General features: G+C 35.6%; 1 protein-coding gene across 1 annotated transcript in view; it reads left to right on the top strand.

Annotated features, from left to right (window-relative positions):
• The window catches only part of LOC140151039 (rho-related GTP-binding protein RhoN-like), an 86,374-nt gene extending 67,892 nt beyond the window's left edge, over positions 1–18,482 (top strand). The window contains exons 4-5 of the mRNA XM_072173230.1: positions 7,715–7,846; positions 17,811–18,482. Coding sequence (XP_072029331.1) covers positions 7,715–7,846; positions 17,811–18,095 — 417 coding nt within the window. The 3' untranslated portion in view covers positions 18,096–18,482. The remainder of the gene's footprint in view (positions 1–7,714; positions 7,847–17,810) is intronic.
• Positions 18,483–19,387: the final 905 nt, after the last annotated feature.

The raw sequence follows: 19,387 nt of genomic DNA, 5'->3' as shown, positions 1-19,387 counted from the left end.
TATAAATTTTATATGCACTTAAAAAGGAGAGAAAATTACACACATTCAAAACATGCCAAATATCCTTAGCTGGCATCCAATGTAAAGATATTTGGAGTTATGTGGGAGTGGTAATCTGGTATCATCTTATGAAAATTATAAAAGGAATAATTCAAAATTTGGAAAGATTGTTCAAAATAGTGGCATCTGTTGCATAGGCAGTGAATGATTTTCTGTTGTTGAGTATGCCTCCATCCACTAGGCCTATCATGAATTGATGCGTCCAGGGTGGGATTCATTTTACGTAGTCCAATAACTCTGTAATTGTTTCATACATGACTCACTGAGCATGGCGTTAATTATGAACTGCTGCTTTAAGTAGTTTGATTTTGTTGTCCGCTACAGAAAGTGTGACATCATCAATTTGTTGCAATTTTGCCACTTTAATATAAATATTGCATCTCATTTTTATTAAGAGGCAATTTAGTGATATGCATGAAGAATATTGATTCAAAAACTGTAAAAGAACATTAGCCTGTGAGAATATTTAAGAGAACAGTGTAAAACCATGATAAATGGAGCTCGTTTTAGTGACTTTATAATGGTTTTATGACTAGTTATTGCGGACAAAGATAATTAAACATCTGCCTGTATTATAATGACTTCATATTATACAAATTCAAAGCAATTGTCAAGGCCTTATGCGTAGTAAAATGGTTTTTGAAAAGAACTGATACAAACAAACAAACAAACAAACATACAAACAAATAAATAAATAAAAGAGAAACATTAAAGTTTTGAAAAGAACTGATGCAAACAAACGAACACAAACAAACAAACAAACAAACAAATAAATAAAAGAGAAACATTAAAGTCTCATCAAGTTTAATTGAGGTGATATTTTAATACCATATTATAATTTCTTGAAGATATATGAAAACAAACAAATTTACAAATTTGAAATTGACCCATCATAATACATCTCTATATATAGAATGGATTCTTGAAAATAATCTCAAAACTAACACCTCCATGTAAAAAATACTTCATACGTATGATGTCAGGATGTCATGGACAATTTCCAACTAAAAATGATATGATATTTGAGATGAAGATTCCACACATTTTGTTTTATCGCAATTGTTCTATTTTATTGGAAATATGATCAACAGGAGATGATTGACTCCAAGTTGAACTGCCGCTCCTAGCGCAGCTGAGGGACGACTTACGTGTCTTGGGCATGTAACGGAAAGACAAAAATTGAACAATTTGTGGCTATATTTGGTTCATTTGAATAGCCTAAGGAGCTGTTATAAGCAGTGAGAGTGTTTGTTGTTTCTTGCGGTGGGGATTCGCAATGAATAGGACATTTTAGAATGGATGGGTGGATTGGATTGTTAACAAAATGTCAGTGAGTTCAATTTCTTAACTTTGCCGTATCTGAGAAAAAGGGAATTGTTGTTTTTAGCAAATACTGCAGTGGTTTAATTTGAGAAAAGGAATAGTCGTGATATTAAACATTTTTGTTTAAATATGAAGAAGTGTTCTGGTAATTGATGTTGTGTAAAATGAATTTGGAGTTCGATGTAAAGTCCCTCCGATAGCAAAATTGTGATAATTTGAACACACTTGTCTCAATGACCAAGGCTTCTCACCAACTCAATGCATTCCTTTCTCCTTCCAAATTTCAGTATTTGGCCTCATCAATAGCTATCAATATAATCATTTTCAACAAAATTCCTTCCTGTTCAAGTGAAAAATCTTGTTTTAATAAACCATGGTAACAATTTTTACAAGCTGACTGAAAGATATTTAAAAAAAACCTATAAAAAACTGGTGAACTGTCTGCTCAAGAATCTTGACTGACATGAGTTTTGTTGTAATGTTCTAAATAAAGAACCTTGTGAACAGGAACTCAATGTATCTTCATTGATCTTCATGTCCTGGTTTGTAATACCATTCCTCTTAGATGTCAAGGATCTACATCATCATCATCCCTAGCAAGAGGAGAGGGATCCTGGAGTATGACTATCTGAACAAGTATTAGCTAGCCAGACTGTGAAGAATGAGGATTCAGGATACGTAATAGCGAACTTGTGAAGCTATTTATAACGCCCGGCTATTATTTAAGCCGTCAAAGGTCACTTGTCACATGATCACTTTCCTTCGTTGAACGAAGCGAGCGTACACATTACAAAATTAGCTTCGTCGAATGAAGTATTCCTTCGTCGAAACAACCTTTTTAGCAACGATGCAATTTTAATCTTCGTCGAAGGAAGAAAAGTGCGTACACATTAGGAAAAAACAATTTGTAATCTTCATCCGAGGTTTGTCGAAAGAACAAAATTTTCTAATGTGAACAGGGTCTTAGATGTCAAGGATCTACATCATCTGCATCATCATCCATAGCAACATGTGGAGGAGAATGATTCTTAAAGTATGACTATCTGAACAGGTATTGGCTAGCCAGACTTGTGAAGAATGAGGATTCAGGATATGTAATAGTGAACTTCAAATTGTGGTTTCCTAGTCATCAGATGAAGACAGGTTTCGGTTTCTTGAGTTCATATCATCAGCAAAACATGTAAATATGAAAACAAAGAACATTTGGGTTTGAGCCAACCTGAAGCCATCATGCAGGTGAAACATGAACTCAAAGTTGTCATCATGGTCATAGTCATCCAATGCTGTACATGTGTACAAAAGGGGAATGACATTCCAACTATTATTAGATATAGAAATGTATAGGCATCTTATTATAGCCAAGGGTGGTGTTTAGTGTGGGATGGGAGGACACAGATTCAATGTGTCATGGTCATCCCATATGTTCATCTTCGATTTCATGAGAACTTACTATCAGTGATATCAAAGAAGAAAGTATGTAGATTTTATCCCTGGGGCAGGGGGTACTCAGGTTTGGTTTGGGTAGGGATGTGCCTCTCAGAATCTGGACCGTATTTGTACCAATTTTCCAAGAAGATTAGACCAAGTTACATGAGGCCCAGGTTTTGGGCCATATTTAACCACAGATCCTGGAAAAACAGAAATTTGATGATTTGTTTTTTTGTTTATTTTTGGGTTATTTTGGCTCATGATTCATGATATGGTGCCAAGTTGATTTTGAGTTTGAGAAATGACCCCTCTATAATGGACTAATTTTCTTACAAAAAAGGCCATCCTTATAGATGAAGGCTGAAAATAAGACTAATTTCAGTAGCACTATGTCCCTGTATAGCGTACTGAGACCCACCCCCCTGGATTTCATCTCAACTTGATGCCAAATCTAATGTGATTCTTCATCTGATTCCCAGTTGACCGTAGCATTGATACATTTTGATGAATTGGAGATACTATTTCTTATCATTTTTAATTTCATATTGTAGATTTCGATTTGGCAACAATTATGTTGTAAGGTATCAGTGATATCAAAGAAGACAGTATGTCCTGAATGGAATTCTTCCACATGATTCCCTGTTGATCTGAGCAGTGATACATTTTGATGAATTGAAGATAATATTTTCTAATCATTGTGAATTTCATTTTGTGGATTTGGATTTGACAACAATTAAGTTGTAATGACAATGTTACCTTTCGTTCATTAAGTCTCAGTGTCCAAAGTCAGATTTGATTTTAAAATGAAAAACTTGTGAGAGATGAGTAGACCCACAAGTAGGACTCGGTGTAATTTGTGGACTTTTTTTGCGATTCATGATCAGAGAATAAGTTGATGATCTGTGGCTGAGATAAAAATCAAGTCCCACAAGTTGGACTAGATATAATGCAGATAGTACATGTATATTAGAAGGTAATTAGTATCAAGAAGAACAAGATGCAGAAAGATAAAAGCAGAGACAGAATGTTATATAATTGTGATTTGACTAATAGAATTTCTTTTCAATTTAAAGGATATAATAATAGTAATGGATTTGTACAGACAAGAAATAATTGTGAAAATGTATTTTGGCACCTGCAGATCTAGTCATCTTCTGAAATCATACAGGAAAATTTATTGTAGCGCTTCTAAATCAACTGAATTATTTTGACTATTGAATTCTTTCCATGTTGGGAACTATACTTGAATGTGATGAACACCTTTTTCACATCAATTCACAGATAATGGACATTAAAATATGAAATTTTGACAGATTTGAAATTTTAAGGGCAGTCAACTCATCCGCATCATCAGGAGGGTTATAGGAGCAAAAGGTGTAATTTTTTTCTGCTATACATGTACACTGTATCCAGACATAAAATACTTCTGTGAATAGCATAATGTGAAAGCTTTTTCTGAGAAGCATTTTGTTTTTTTGAGCAGCGAGCGAAGGGTGTTGACAGCTAAATGGGTTTTGTAATGCTATGGACCACAATGGCCTCATCCCAAATGGCATAGTTCAATAACCTCAATTGAACAAACCTAGTGCAAAAATTTGAACTCACGTTGCAGAGTATGAGTTTTTGTACCTAAATTTTCAAAGTTCATTCAATGAATGTACAAATGTATTGGGGTTAAAGAACTGTGCCATGATAGATGAGCATGTTGTGGATCCTATTTAAGTCTTTCAATGATTCAAATATGACAGGTGGGTACCATTGAAATCGTAGAAATATGAATAATAATGAAAGAAACATGAAGTCATAAAATGATTTGTGTGTGTATGTTCATACCTGTTGGAATAATGATAGAGATGCATGAGAGAAATGTATGAGTTGATCAAAACCAAGCCAAGTGAGTCATTTATCAACAGAATCAATTTGCATTCATATTTATTTTTTCATTGGATAATTTTATAAGCTATGAATAAGGTGAGCAAATTCCATAAAACTTGGACTTGGTGTTCATAATATTTAAAAATCACTCAAAATTTTATTACTGAGCAGTGAGGGCAGTGAAGGAGTTATAGAATGGCGGAATAGTCAAGGAAGTGTCATCATCTGTAATCCCACATCCTAGTGTATTTCCCATAATTTGAAACCCACAAATCCTTTAATAGTAATGATTATCTTATAAGTTTATTATTTTTTTCCATTTCCCATGCTGCTTCTTTTCTTCTCTGAATAGGTGGGAAAGAAGATTTGTCAAAAACCATAGCAATCATAACATATCAAAACCTTTCTATGTGAAAAGTAACATGTTTTTTACCCAAAATAATATTCACTACACAACGAAAAGCAATAGTGACCTTGATGAACGCGAGCTGTGTGGAGTCATGCTGAAATATGAGATCGTATAGTCTCACGCAAAGTCTACGCTGGTCGTATTTCACGTAATGCGAATTATGCTGTGCCATATAGGCTGTGACTAAGACTGGCAGACCCAGCGAGTTATCGAAGGGACTAGAATTGACTTCTGATTAGGGGGTACCCATAGGTTTTTGTATGAGACGAGACTAAATTCAGGTCTATCATAACCATTTTTAGATGACCATTAGGGAAAATGTCTATATAGTCGATTAACCCGAAAACATTTTTAATAACGTGGCGCTATTTCAGAGAGTGACTGTTGGAACAGGGCAGGTTTGACAGGAAAACCCAGAAAAACTTGATCTCACTTGAGGGAAAGGAACAAAATGAGTGAAAAGATGGAATAAATAAAAAATTCAGGCGGGTTTATGGAAGCACCTACAGAAAAAAAAAAATAATTTTAGGGTTAAAGAATATCTCAAGGTAATATAAACGTGGGTATAGAATTCTGAGTTCACTAGTTCGAAATTGACGGCGATTTAAAGAAAAATTTGGTCATTTTTAGCCAGTTTTCTGTTGCGTTTTGAATGGCCAAGTATGCCGTGAATTCACTGATTCTGAAATGTTACTAAAGGTTTTGATATGATAATTCATCATGTTTAGGTTACTTAAAATGGTTGAAATATTGATGATTTGATCATAATTTGATATGATTATGGCATTTGGTATGGTCATATTGACGATATGATATAAGATCACTTCCGATGCATGACAAACATTTATTGATTATTGATTGGTGTCATGAAAATAGAGGCCAAGGAAATAATTATATTTATATTGAAGGGAATGTGAGATGGGGAAAGTCATGAAACAAAAATAATGTTATGACTCATTTCATGATTTAGGGTTATACGTTTAGGGCTATGATACATAATTGCTTTCTTGATGATATGTTAAAAATATAGCTCTACCAAATGAATGGGACATTCTTTAAAATTTAGTTTATCTATTTTATATCTTGTTCAGCCCTGAGACCATAATACCTATGGTCTCAGGTTTTGTCTGGGTACAAAGCTCAGTGATCAACACTGTTTTCTAGTTACCCTCACTCGCAAAGAGTTTACATTGGGGCAGTATTGAGTAGTTCTATGGCTATATCAATATTGATAAATGTAAGAAAAGAACCTTATCAATTAATAGAACCATATTCAGAAATGGTATTGAATTAAGTGAAACACATTTTGTGATGGGGACAAACAAAACATAACAAAACACACATAAACAAAATCTGAAAAAACAGGTGCGAACAACAAAAATTGTAAATAAAGTACAATATAAGTTCATTTTGTTTCCCAGCAAAAGTAAATAAACTATCAGCATAATATGCAACAATAGGCAAACACACCAATATGGTGCTGTATTGTGTTTAATAAGAAACTTCAACTTCCAAAGTTTACAATGTGAAATATCTTGAAATAAACTTTTCAAGCCTGAGGTTATTGGCACTAAATAAACTGTGTGTAATGAACCCGGGGGTCTTGAAAAAAAAAATTACGGGATGTGCCACGCAGACTTTCGGATGCTGACTTTCTCTATACCTACTTTTTGCTGATTTTGCCACCCATCAGTATACCAATTTTCCACAAAAAGCACCCAAATTTGCCCTAATTGGGCGCTTTTAGGGGTACTTTTGCCCAAATGCACCCAATTGGGCGCATTGGTCTCCAGTGAAAACCCACCCATTGATATACCAAAATTGCTGAAAAGGTACCCCAAAACCGTGGCACATCCCCGTATACCTTCAACCAGGGAGAACCCCCTCCGGGGTAATGAATAAATAATTAGCTCCTTATATCGTTAAGTAATAAATACCAGATGCACGAAAATAGCATTTCTTTTTTTATACCAAATAGTATTGATACCCTAAAAAAGCACTCTGCTATTGTGTAGTGTTTGTTGCTTGCGGGGGACTGAATTCCTAACTTCAATACACGCAGCTGAGACGCACGTGTTCATTCATTGTCTGTATATAGGTAAACAGGGATCAAATATTTGTTGTTGTTATGATGGTGTTCTGGTGGTGTAAAATATCAAAGGTATATATTTTGGAGTGAGGGGGCTGCTAATCCCTACTGTAATAGTGCCATTTTCACTTTGTCATGACATTTAGGTTTTAAACCATCTTCAATAATCGCAGAACTCTATAAATTGGTTTGATGAGCTATTTTTGAAATAGAAATGAGGTTGAACTTGACTGCGAAATGTCAAATTTGGTTACCTGTTTCTAGTAGCGATTGAAGAAAATCCGATTACATCTCTCCAATTCTTCGGACGGAAATAGTATAACCTGCAAGAATAGTCATTCTTCAACAATGATCAGGGGGAGCCCTATCCTTAATAACAAAGAAGCCAGAAATGGGGCCCTAAACACAATCTGCCTGGTCATTGATATCGGGTGAAATTCCACCCTTACTTGTAAATTCCTGCTTGATGAAACATGTGTAATGTCAAGTTATTAGTAATTTATTCCATTTCTTTTTTTCTTTGTTTACAGTGGCATCTTGAAATCAAAAAATATTGTCCCAACTGCCCCATAGTTCTTGTTGGCTGCAAGATGGATCTCAGAAACGACATTGGCATCATTCATTTTTCTGAAGGCAAGAAAGTACCAGTATCACACGATAAGGTAAGAGTACTAGGATCTCTAGTACACAGTTCCTTAACCCCAATATGCTTCTACACTCAAAGAATGACCTTTACCCCCACTAGGATCTCAAACATGACAATCTCTAGGACACAGTTCCTTAACCCCAATATGCTTCTACACTCAAAGAATGACCTTTACACGCACTAGGATCTCAAACATGACAATCTCTAGGACACAGTTCCTTAACCCCAATATGCTTCTACACTCAATTAATGACCTTTGGATGTGTTGGGTATTCCATTTGAAGTCTACACCCCCTGTGTGAAAGATTAAAGTCATGTCTTCTATAGGGGGTGTGTGTGGATTTGAAATGGAATCGCCCAATGCCCATACAAATCATACAAGATTGGCAAGCTTTCTACATAATTATAATACTTAAAGAAAATGATATTTTCACACACTTTTTAGCACAAAGCTTGTGTGCCAAGTCCACTTCTTGTAAGTCCACTTTATTCAGCCATCTAATGGAGCTTTGTTATACGAGCCACGCCAGTGTAGTGGTCGAACTCTGGAATAAAAGAAATATGATACCAAATTCACACCACGCATGGAACCAAACAATGCCTCTTAACTGACCATCACTGAATCGTATTAGTTGATAATTTGCACAAAGCATACAGATTTGATTGAGTTTTTAAGCTTGAGGATCTCAATTTGTATTTATACAAGTCCTCTTGATGTAATTACACCATTGGAATATGCTCACTTACTCTATAGTCACATATCAAATTCAGGAGTTGGTCGTTATTTTTTTGTAGATGAAAAAATCTCAGGCTTTTGAGTATGATGTATCACGTTTCTTCTTTCCATCAACGTTTGTTTGCTCAAGACAAGTCAAAATTAGAAACTCCTCTCTTAGTCTATTGCATGAATAAACATCATTGTGTAATGAAACATCATCTCAAATAATGATACGTACCCAAGAATATACTTCATTATATTGTAGGGTTTGTTTGAGTGCTTTGGTAGAAAGAAATGTAACTTATCCCATATATCTAACCTAGACAATGGCAGTTGTGAAAGCTACCTACGTGCATAAGCTGGTTGCGTAAAATGTTTCTTTTAATGTGCTTGGAAATTACTTGTCCGTATGTAGAGCACTAAATGTTTTTGCTGGCAGCAGAGGAAAATAAAACAACATCATTAGGAAACTAGAAAACTAGCATTAGTGTGTCAGTGGGTTGTATTTTCTGTAGAATGGTCTCCTGTTCTCGGGTACAAATGAGGTATTGTGCAATATGCATTAGTTTGGAGCATTCGTTATACCTCGTTTGTTACGTGCTGAATGTGAATGTTGGCGGTGGCATTAAGAGAAAGCTGAACATAGAATGGCTGCTCTTTTGGAATTGATGTCTGCTGTAGAGGGTTATAGGCCATCACAGGGATGGCATCTTCAGTAGACCTTGAGGCCCATAACCCAACAGTTTGGCAGTTACATTTGTAAGTTACTTTGGACTCAAATTTTACCATCCAAAAAGGCTGCCATGTAGTAAAGATCTGGACCCCTGCATGTAGATTTATCAATTAGGACCTCTGATCTCCAGAGTCAGCTCATCTCCTTGGTGCATCATAGATGATCTTCTGTCCCTTATGAATGCCCAAAATTTGCATCTGTATTCTCCACCTTGATCCTATTCCAATTTCCCTTCATACTGAAAAAGTCTATAGTTTGTTTCTCATCCTTGTGACTGATTTTGAAACTCAAAAATGAAATTACAGGCCTTTGCCCAGTAGTGACAAAATAGTTGATAATGCACTGTGAAAAATATCACCAGGCAGCATTTAATGAAAATAATATACAGCAGCTTTTAAGTTGAAAGACATTTTACCAACCATCCAGTGTGTTCTCTCTCTCTCTCTCTCTAACAAAACTAATGTAGCATTGATGACAGCTGCTGGTCGGAGTAGCGCAAATCAAACCACTTAAGGCTTGATGTGCGCTAACAATGCAAAGATGATTTCTTTTCATTGAATGATGATATTAAATATCAAAATAAATTATGAAGTAATATCATAACATCCTGCTGAAGTAAGGCAATGGTGCCATAATAACTAGAAGCTATCATTTTGAAATCAATGTATGTTTGAAAAAGATAAAATTGAGGGGCTTTTATGAAGAGCTATCAATGTATGGATGGCAATAACCAGGTTTCCGCAGAGACACTTATTAGTTCCTGCAAAGGATTATACATGCTATTTTTCATATCCAAGTATATATGTGGCCTAACTTTGAAACTTAAACAATATTTGAAACTTACAAACAATAATATTTGAAGGGCACTAGATTGATCAACTTTGAATAAATGTATTTAGTTTAGGGGATCATCTTTTTAACGAAAATCAAGAACAATAAATTAACAAGAACAAATCAGTGTTTATACAATTAAAAAAAATGTTTTATGGGATTTGCAGCATACCATACATTATAAAATAGTTTGACATTCTTTTAAAGTTTATTTACTGAATTTGACATGCTAAAAGCCAACTTTTTATATATTCCTGATGGTTGTATGGGAAACTCTAAGGCCAAAACAAAATAATGGTTTGTCTCAAAGTTCACGAGTGGTTTGAAAACAAATGCGAAATGCGATTTTTTTATTTTTTTTATTCCCGACTTTTTTCATAGTATTTGGAGAAAAAAATCTGATTTTTTCCGAATTTTTCCGGAAAAACTAAAAAAAACTAAAATTTTGAAATAAAAATAAATTCCGCATTTCTTTTTTTCCAAATCTCACGAATTTACAAATGCGCGCAAAAGCTTTGAGACAAACCTTTTTTTTTTTGCCTAATATTAATAAACTCTTAAACTTAAAATGTTGCAAACATTAGCCTTCAAATAAATTTACAAGATATTTTGTCATAATATGTAGTCTATATCAAGATTGAGCCTCCTTACCCCATACATGGGCCTCTGTTTCAAAGCTTCAGACGAAAACAAAATAATATATCACATAAATATGATCAAATTTCAAGATATTATCTTCAGTTTACCACTCATCACTGCATCTGCATTATAATCCATGTCTATTTGTCATATTATTATGGATGTAAACGATATTTAGATGAAAACGGATATAATGGGTATCATAAAAAAGGAAACGGCATATTTTGTTGCGTTATTTAGATGTGGAAATGTAAAGTTATATTTAGAACACTTCAATCATCTTGCGATTAAATTTCGATAAATGTGCAAAAAGCTTCATCACTGAGCGGTTCATCGACATCTCTACATCCATTGTTTCCTTTCTTTCTATCTTTCTTGTTTCTATGACGTAACATATCATGCATCATCTTTCATTGTTTAAAACAATAACAGCATAAAAACTGCATTCTATCAATGGTGTGTGGAGTGGTGGTGGTGGGGAGGGGGGTTACTCCATATGCCTTGCAGGCTTGCACTAAGACCCTCTTTTTTAAGCTCTTTTCCCTTTCCTTAGACCTCCCATATAAAGTTCCAGAGACTTTTAGCTACATTGTCCACACACCCCAAAATTAGCTTCAAATTTGAGCTCCAAGCACACACTTTTGAGAAATTTTTGCCGAAAATGGCCATATTTTATTTCTAGAGACCCCCATTATATGTTCCTAGAACTCTGTTTGGAGCCCGCATTTTTAAAATCCGAGTGGTACTCAACTATCAAAGAATTATTTGAGTAACTCCTGCAATGATAGATAATGCATAATCTTATAATAATAAAAGACATTTTCTCACTTTGCGGACTGATGATCACACAAATAACCCAATTTCTTTATTTTGCAAGTCACAGCAGGATTTTATAAGCCACGGCAACTTCAAATAATTCAAGTGGGCTATAATTCCAGTTCAAATCCATACACCCCCCTATGGAAGACATGACCTTAATCTCCCACACAGGGGGTGTAGATTTCAAATGGAGTCACTCATTCAGGTAACCCTATTTGAAATTCACACTCCCTGTGTGGAAGTTTAAGGGCATGTCTTTCATAGGGGGCATGTTTTTAATTTGGAATAGTCCATTTTGGTAGCTAAACCACAGCGTTGACATCACAGCTTCTTGGTGTCGCACACACACCCCTATGGAAGACATGACCTTAATCTCCCACACAGAGGATGTAGATTTCAAATGGAGTCACTCATTCAGGTAACCCTATTTGAAATTTGCACTCCCTGTGTGGAAGATTAAGGGCATGTCTTTCATGGGGGTGTGATTTTAATTTGGAATAGCCCATCCCGGTAGCTAAACCACAGCGTTGGCATCACAGCTTCTGGGTGTCGCACATACACCTCCTATGGAAGACATGACCTTAATCTCCCACACAGAGGATGTAGATTTCAAATGGAGTCACTCATTCAGGTAACCCTATTTGAAATTCACACTCCTGTGTGGAAGTTTAAGGCATGTCTTTCATAAGGGCATGATTTTAATTTGGAATAGTCCATTTCGGTAGCTAAACCGCAGCGTTGGCATCACAGCTTCTTGGTGTCGCACATAATAGTATCTGCCAATCCCATCCCCATCTGTTGCATGCCAAATATGTTTTCTTAACAAGGACTTGACATTAGGAACGTGCTTATACCACCATGTCTGTGGATTAACGCCCAATAACTATGTCAAGTAGGTCAACTTATCCACACTTACCATGAATAGCAAATATATTCAAATGAGTTTTATGCGTATCAAGTTGCATCATCGGCGCATCTTTTGCATTTTTATTCCTTGTCATATCATAAGTGTTTTTGTTAAACACCAGCCATGCAAGTTCTTTGTAATATTCATATTCCATCATGTACAGTGATTTGAAATTCTATTAGCATCGTGGATGACGCATTCCACAGTTTTTATTGAGGATTCAATTTTGTTTAAGAATGATGAGATGATTTATAGAAGTTCTCACTTTTCACCAAAAGAAAAGTGGACAAAAATACCCGGCTTATTCCTCATTTATAAGCATGAAAACAGCTCAGATTTAAAGAATGATAAATCATGAAACAAGTATGTCTTGCAGTGTTAACATCACTACGCGAAGCAAAGTTGGATGTCTTGGTACTAATGTTTGTCTGGGGATGCAACTCAATGCAGGTGCAAAACCCTAATCAGCCTACAAATATAGTAAACCATTGCAGCCAGGATCATACAGCTCCCTTAGTAGCTCTTAGTTTCATACAGGTAAAGTGGAACAATAAGCAGCAAGTTCCTTGTCCAGGGGAATGTCAAGCTAACTCAATTTTTCATGAGAACATTAAACAGAATTTGACAGTGCAGGGCTCCAACTTTTACTGTCACTCACCATACCAAACATCACAAAACCTCAATTCACAAAGCATGATGTACAAGTGCGGGTATCCCACGTCATATGGGCACGGAAAGCTTGGCTGGCAAAGGTATGGTTGTGTGCGTGTCTGGCACCCGATGGGTCCCTGGTTCGAACCGCATCCGAGTCCCTGGTTCGAACCGCACCCGAGAAAAAGTGTTCTCTTCTTCTTTTTTTCTTCCTTTCTTTCCTTCCCCCTCACCAAAATAGGCCTGGGGCATTAGAGTCAATACGATTGAGTCAATACAGTTGGAGCTAACTAAACTGCTAATTATTTACTATTTAGACACATTACAACATAATTTCAAGTGCACCATTCCCCATCACCAATCACTCCTTTAAATGATGCAGTTCAATAAACCTGTCATAACTATTACAAGCCTCTATGAATCCATGATGCGTACTTTCATTTCCTATCAAGCCTTTTTATATTTCACATACTTGTCAGGAAAACTTACTTGATTATCAATGAGCTGTAAGTGAATTTATCGGATGGCTAAATCACAACCAGCAGCAATATTTGGCGACTTCAGTAATGGATTCATCGTCATGGTTACACATCTTCATTATACCTGTTGTGGTCTAGGCAGCCATGTTTTCTTTGGACTTGGAAGCAATTACCTGTATGCTAATGGCTGAGGAGTTGAGACTTGTAGGGATGGTAATGGTACTTGAACTTACAATGGATGCACCTAAATGTTTTGCTTAAAAGACTGAAGTGCACTGGAGGATGAGAGATCTGTTTTGAATTAAAGGGACAACTTCTGTGATCCACTGCTTTTGCTCTGTATTTCCAATGAAGACTGACTCATCCTCTTATGAACTTTTTTTGATATGCATTATAGTACCTGCATTTATGTTTTAAAGGAATATCCGGTGTCCGCAGGTTTTCGAAAGTAGGGAGGGGGGCACAGGTCTTGATTCCCCCGACTGCATGTTCAGAAATTCAATAGGAAATTCTCCAATTTTCCCTTTGATTGGGTGGTACATTTTTCCTGACTGACAAAAGTAGGGCCCCTTTGTGCACACGACTGGCGTAGAAAGGTGGGTGCAATGCCAGCACAATAAAATTAAATTTTGATATCCTTAACTTTAATATTTCATCATAATGAATCAGTTTGCAGTTTGTAGACGATGTGTATTTTGAGAATGATATAATTAAAAGTTCTTGTTACAAATCGTAATTACAACTGGTGGAATTTTAATAATTTAACCATGTTATTTCACCGGGCAATTTATTTGTATTCACAGCAGTCTTACAGGTCCTGACTCATCATTATAAGCAAGTCCAAATCAATGTGAAGACTACCATCATTGATGTATAATTCACCACATAACAAATTCTATAACGCTTTTCATTTTGATTTGAACAATGAATGTTAATAATAAGGTTCTAAGGGATGTGATGTGAAATTGTAGATAGCATTTTGGACTGCCACAGTATAAATGTAATAATTAAACAAAAGCTATGATACATTAGATGATTTGAAATGTCTCTCAGTTTTAATTTTTCAGATTTTTTGTCAAATATTTGTTTTTCCCCAAATTAATAGTTTAAGGAAAGTATTACCTGGCCTGTGACCCTATAACTAACCCAAATATGAGTCAAAAATAAACTCATTTTGGTACATTGTTACCCTTACTGTTGAGCTGTTTCATCAATAAGACTGCATCATGTATTCATGTTACGCACAAAACTGTTCATCATGTTTAAAAATTTAATCAAGAAATTCTATTTTTGAACGATTTCTTTTTCATGAAAGTAGACATTTACAACATCTTAAAGAAAATGCCCAGGGGCTAAACATACACATTACCTGATTCGGTTATATACCCCAATTTCTTGTGATTCAGAGAAAATACTGTACCCCAACCCAGCACCCCTCATCCTATCAAGGGATGGTTGTTTTGCACTTGGAAATTCAATCAGCCAGTCTGTATTTTATTCTGACTTTCCTATGGCCCAATTTAAATTAGTTGTCTACATGTTTAGCATTTTGAAATAGCATTTTACTGGCGCAGGCTTGCTGCCTTTAAGGATGTTACTAGTAGTACAATGACATTTACATAGAGTGATTTTGCTACAAAGTTGCTAAGAATTTATGAGGAGAGATGAAAGGGAAAGAAGAAAAGGAAAAAAAAACATACCTGATGCAGATTTGACAAGAAACACTTGAAAGGGAAAAAACATGAAGTTGATAAGGCAAAAAATAAAATGGTATGTGTGAAAGCTGCCATGCATGCATGTTTGTTATGCGGTGCACATTTATTTCAGAGAAATTGACCAATTTAATTCTTTTACCTCCAATGTTTTTTGCAATATATTTTTAAAATGTGTTTGAAAAGTATTTGTTTGTAGAATTGTGTGATGTAACTTTTTAAATTAGTTCAAATATTTTAGGAAAGTTCAGAGCATCTCAAGCTTGTCGATTTGCTGTGTTTTAGTCGGGAAGAAGGGAAAAATGCATTCCTCTTTGGATTTTGAAATCTTAGCAAGCTTTGAGACATACTCATTTTTTTTTTTCGCCTAAGACAACATTATTATACCATTTTTCACCCTCGGTGGGCAATGACATCAGTGTGCATTATATTGGGCACAGTTTCAAATATAACTCTTATGGTGAAGGCCTGCATGGAAAATGGCTCAGTGTGTATTTGGAACAGAGTATTAATGTCGAGATAATGGAAGAAAATGATTTGGCGTTCCATTCCCAGGCAGAATTTTTAACACATAGGAACAGTAGCCTAGTTCGGGGCCACCATTGCAGCACGAACATGGGTTATTCTACCTTCAAAGGGGTTGCGTCTAGTGCCCCAGACCTACCTCGCAAGCGGAACATCAGGTGTTAACGCTTGCCTTAAAAAAGAGGAAATTATGAATGTGTATGTGTCGAAATCTGTGTGAACATGTTAACCATGCTAGGTACCCCAGAATCCTGAATGTGTCATTCAAGCGCTCCCTACGGTGCCCTACTTCAATTGTCCTACTTTTTGTGTCAGAATAATACTAAGATTGTCCTACATATTTGTGTCAAATTTGAGATTTAACCCTTAAGGAATGATCTTCTTTTTATTGCAAAAGGAAATAACATACCATTAAGATTGATGACAAAACTTATTGACCATGGTTAGAAAATGACTTCATCCATGGATGGTGATGAAAAATTAAACGCTAAATGATAAGAAATATTAGAAAGGTTGTCGTACAATATTGATGAATCTCTGACATGTGGAAACCCTAGTTGAGATTCTGCCAATCATTTTGACAAGAGGGGAATATGACGGGGAATAAATGGTGACAAATTTGGAGATGTCAAAGCATTAAATGATAGAGGGGAAGAAATTGAATCTCTCATCGTCACGGTAACTTGGTATTATGTGAAAATCCTGTCAATTTATGGCCAGAGGGTGATGTTTCCTTGTGTTTTGAGATTTGAAATGAAAATAGAAAGTTGTTCGTCATTGTTGGCCTACAAATGGTTGGTCATGTAATTCTAGTTGGTGATGAAGCTGAACTGTGCATGAAATCTCCATTTACAGTGTTTTGTCATTTGCACAGTTTGTTAGCACATTTTGTTTGCTCCAAAAGTGTCAACATTCACATTCTAACAAAGTATTAGCGTCTTCTGGTTGGAGTTAGGCAAATGTTTGAGAACACATTTGTGTCAGGTAGGGACGTGCTGCTGAGATTGTGGAAGTGCATGGACCCATATTTTGTACTGTGGCAATTTTTATCAAAAATGGGACCTATTTCAATATACCCAATGACAACTTTCCTCAAAATGTTTGTATGTTTTCAGAATTTTAGGTCAAGATTGACTAAATTAGGCCAATGTACTGACAACTGTGAGAAATTTCTGGAAAAAGAGACTCCACTTTGTACCAATTTTCGCACAAAAAGGGACTACTTTTCTACCAGATGGCGAAAAATGATACTCATTTCAGTGCTATGTCCCTGGATTATTATTAGTTGCTTGTACTGGGAACCCAAATGCCCCCAGTCAGAACTCTTACCCCTAGTTGCGCCCCAGTAAAACCCCAAAATTTCCACTTTTTGCAGCAATTTTGCGCAATATTTGATTTTGCCCCCCCCCCCAAATTCACTTTCCCACTAATGCTCCCCCTCCCGAAAAAAAAAATTCCTTGTGCCACCACTGCTTCTGTTACACATTAATAAAAGCACATCAATTTAAATTTCCTTGCCTTTACAATACAAGTGTCTTTAATATTTGCTGTCAAATAAAGTTTTGTGGATATTATATATAATCAAAATTACATTTCATCACATTATGCTCACTCACAATCACGTCCAGGAAGTGATCACAGAGCAAACATAAACGCCAAAGGACGAAAAATAATGAACAGATACAGAAAAATAATGAACAGATACAGAAAAATAAAACAAATATTGGCTCCAATCTGCTGAGATTATCTGAAATAGAACATGTTTCCTTCTACAGCTCAACATGCTTTAGGCACAAAAATCACTTATTTAAAACTAATTCCAGATCTGAACAAATCAATGAGTTATCATGTGTATATTAGTAATGAATTGTCACAATCAATACCAAGGATTTGTTTACATACCAAATTTTTTTACAAATATCAATATTTATATTTTGTTTCTTATATTTTATAATTTTTTCTCCAGGGCTCCAAAGTGGCATCTCAGATCAGAGCAGCTGCATACGTGGAGTGCTCGTCGAGAACGAACAATGCAAGTGTACAGGAAGTGTTTGAAATTGCCTCTTTGGCAGCTATCGGCAAACTGAACTTACAGAAATCATACATAGATTTGCCATCAGCCGTAAAGAAGTTTCCTCTGCAACAATCATTCAGAAGGAAAAAGCGTTCAACGTCAGCATCGGTGTTGAGACCAGTCCGAGTGAAAGCAACGGTGGTAGAGAGAGAATCAAGAGGTTGTGTCGTGATGTGAAAGACTGATGACTTTTTTATATCGCTTTGTGAGAAATGAACTCGCTACTGCTTTGTTAGATGTCATTTTTAAATATCGGATTTGACCGATTATGTGCAATATATTATACCATTTGACTCGTATGTGTGACTTGCTTGTAAGCAAGTGTGGTGGCACAATTTTGATGTGCAATATAACTATAAAGTCCTTTTAATGTTGAAAAGGTGTACCCTTTCAGTGCACTCAATGAACACACTTTGTATTGCTTTGGTTTGTGCAGGAAAATTTCAACCTGGTTTATGTCACTTACTTTAAAAGGCTTTACACAGGCGAAACATTTTCTAGTGGGTATTTTGTAGCTAAATGCCTTCTACTTACATAGTTGTTAATAATACTATGATAATCAGCAAACTTTTTGTCAAATTTCTACACAAATTGTAGAATTTTCAAGAATAAAGTGGCATAATCCATAGAAATTAGCATCATATCTTGGAAATGGTGTACATTTTTTCATTTAATAGGACTAAAAATAATGTGAATAGCAAGAGTTTGCTAGGTGTGGTGTATTTGAAGTCTTCTATGGTTGGATGGCGATAAGTGATTTTGAATATGATGTTTTGTATATCAGTATAATGGTACAGGTGCTGTATGCAAGCGAAAGGATTTTGTGAGGCTGTCTAGGTTTTGCTTTTATACTGCCCCTACAAAAGGCAAGGTAAAGGAGCAAATAACCTTATCATTTTTGTCAATTCTGTGTATTCAGAACCATTCAGGAACTGAAATTATGTAATTCCAAAAAGGATCAAATTTGATATCTTGCATTCTTCATAATGTGTATTCTCTAAATGTTATATTTTCTTATGTGGATTAATTGTTAATGTGTGAGAGAATATAATTGCAAAAGGATTTTGCATTGGACATTATTTTGTCGATCATATCCTTGTTGATTGGTGTAATTGGTTAGTTTGTCTGCAGTAGGTTAGGCATGCAGGCTATTGGCCAAAAGTTTTGTACTGCTAGCTACATGTCAATCAGATTTGCACACATCCTCATTGGTCAGTATGATTGCAGAAAGTGGGCAGTCTTTACACATTGGCCAATTAGCAGTGGACTGCCTAATGTCAATCAAAGCAGTTAACACTCTGACTGGCTAGTGTACTTTTGTACATCAGTAAATGGGATAGACTTTTTCACTTGCTAATGTTATCAATCAATCTGATTTGAGAAAATTTTCCTCCATTTCACTTGGTTTTCCAGTAATCCTGAATGTAAAAGCACAGTATGTATTATATTTGTATGTGTGTGCCAAATGC

The sequence above is a fragment of the Amphiura filiformis genome, chromosome 4 (genome assembly GCF_039555335.1).
Source record: "Amphiura filiformis chromosome 4, Afil_fr2py, whole genome shotgun sequence".
Lineage (NCBI taxonomy): Eukaryota > Metazoa > Echinodermata > Ophiuroidea > Amphilepidida > Amphiuridae > Amphiura > Amphiura filiformis.
This window is presented reverse-complemented; position numbering and strand designations above follow the sequence as displayed.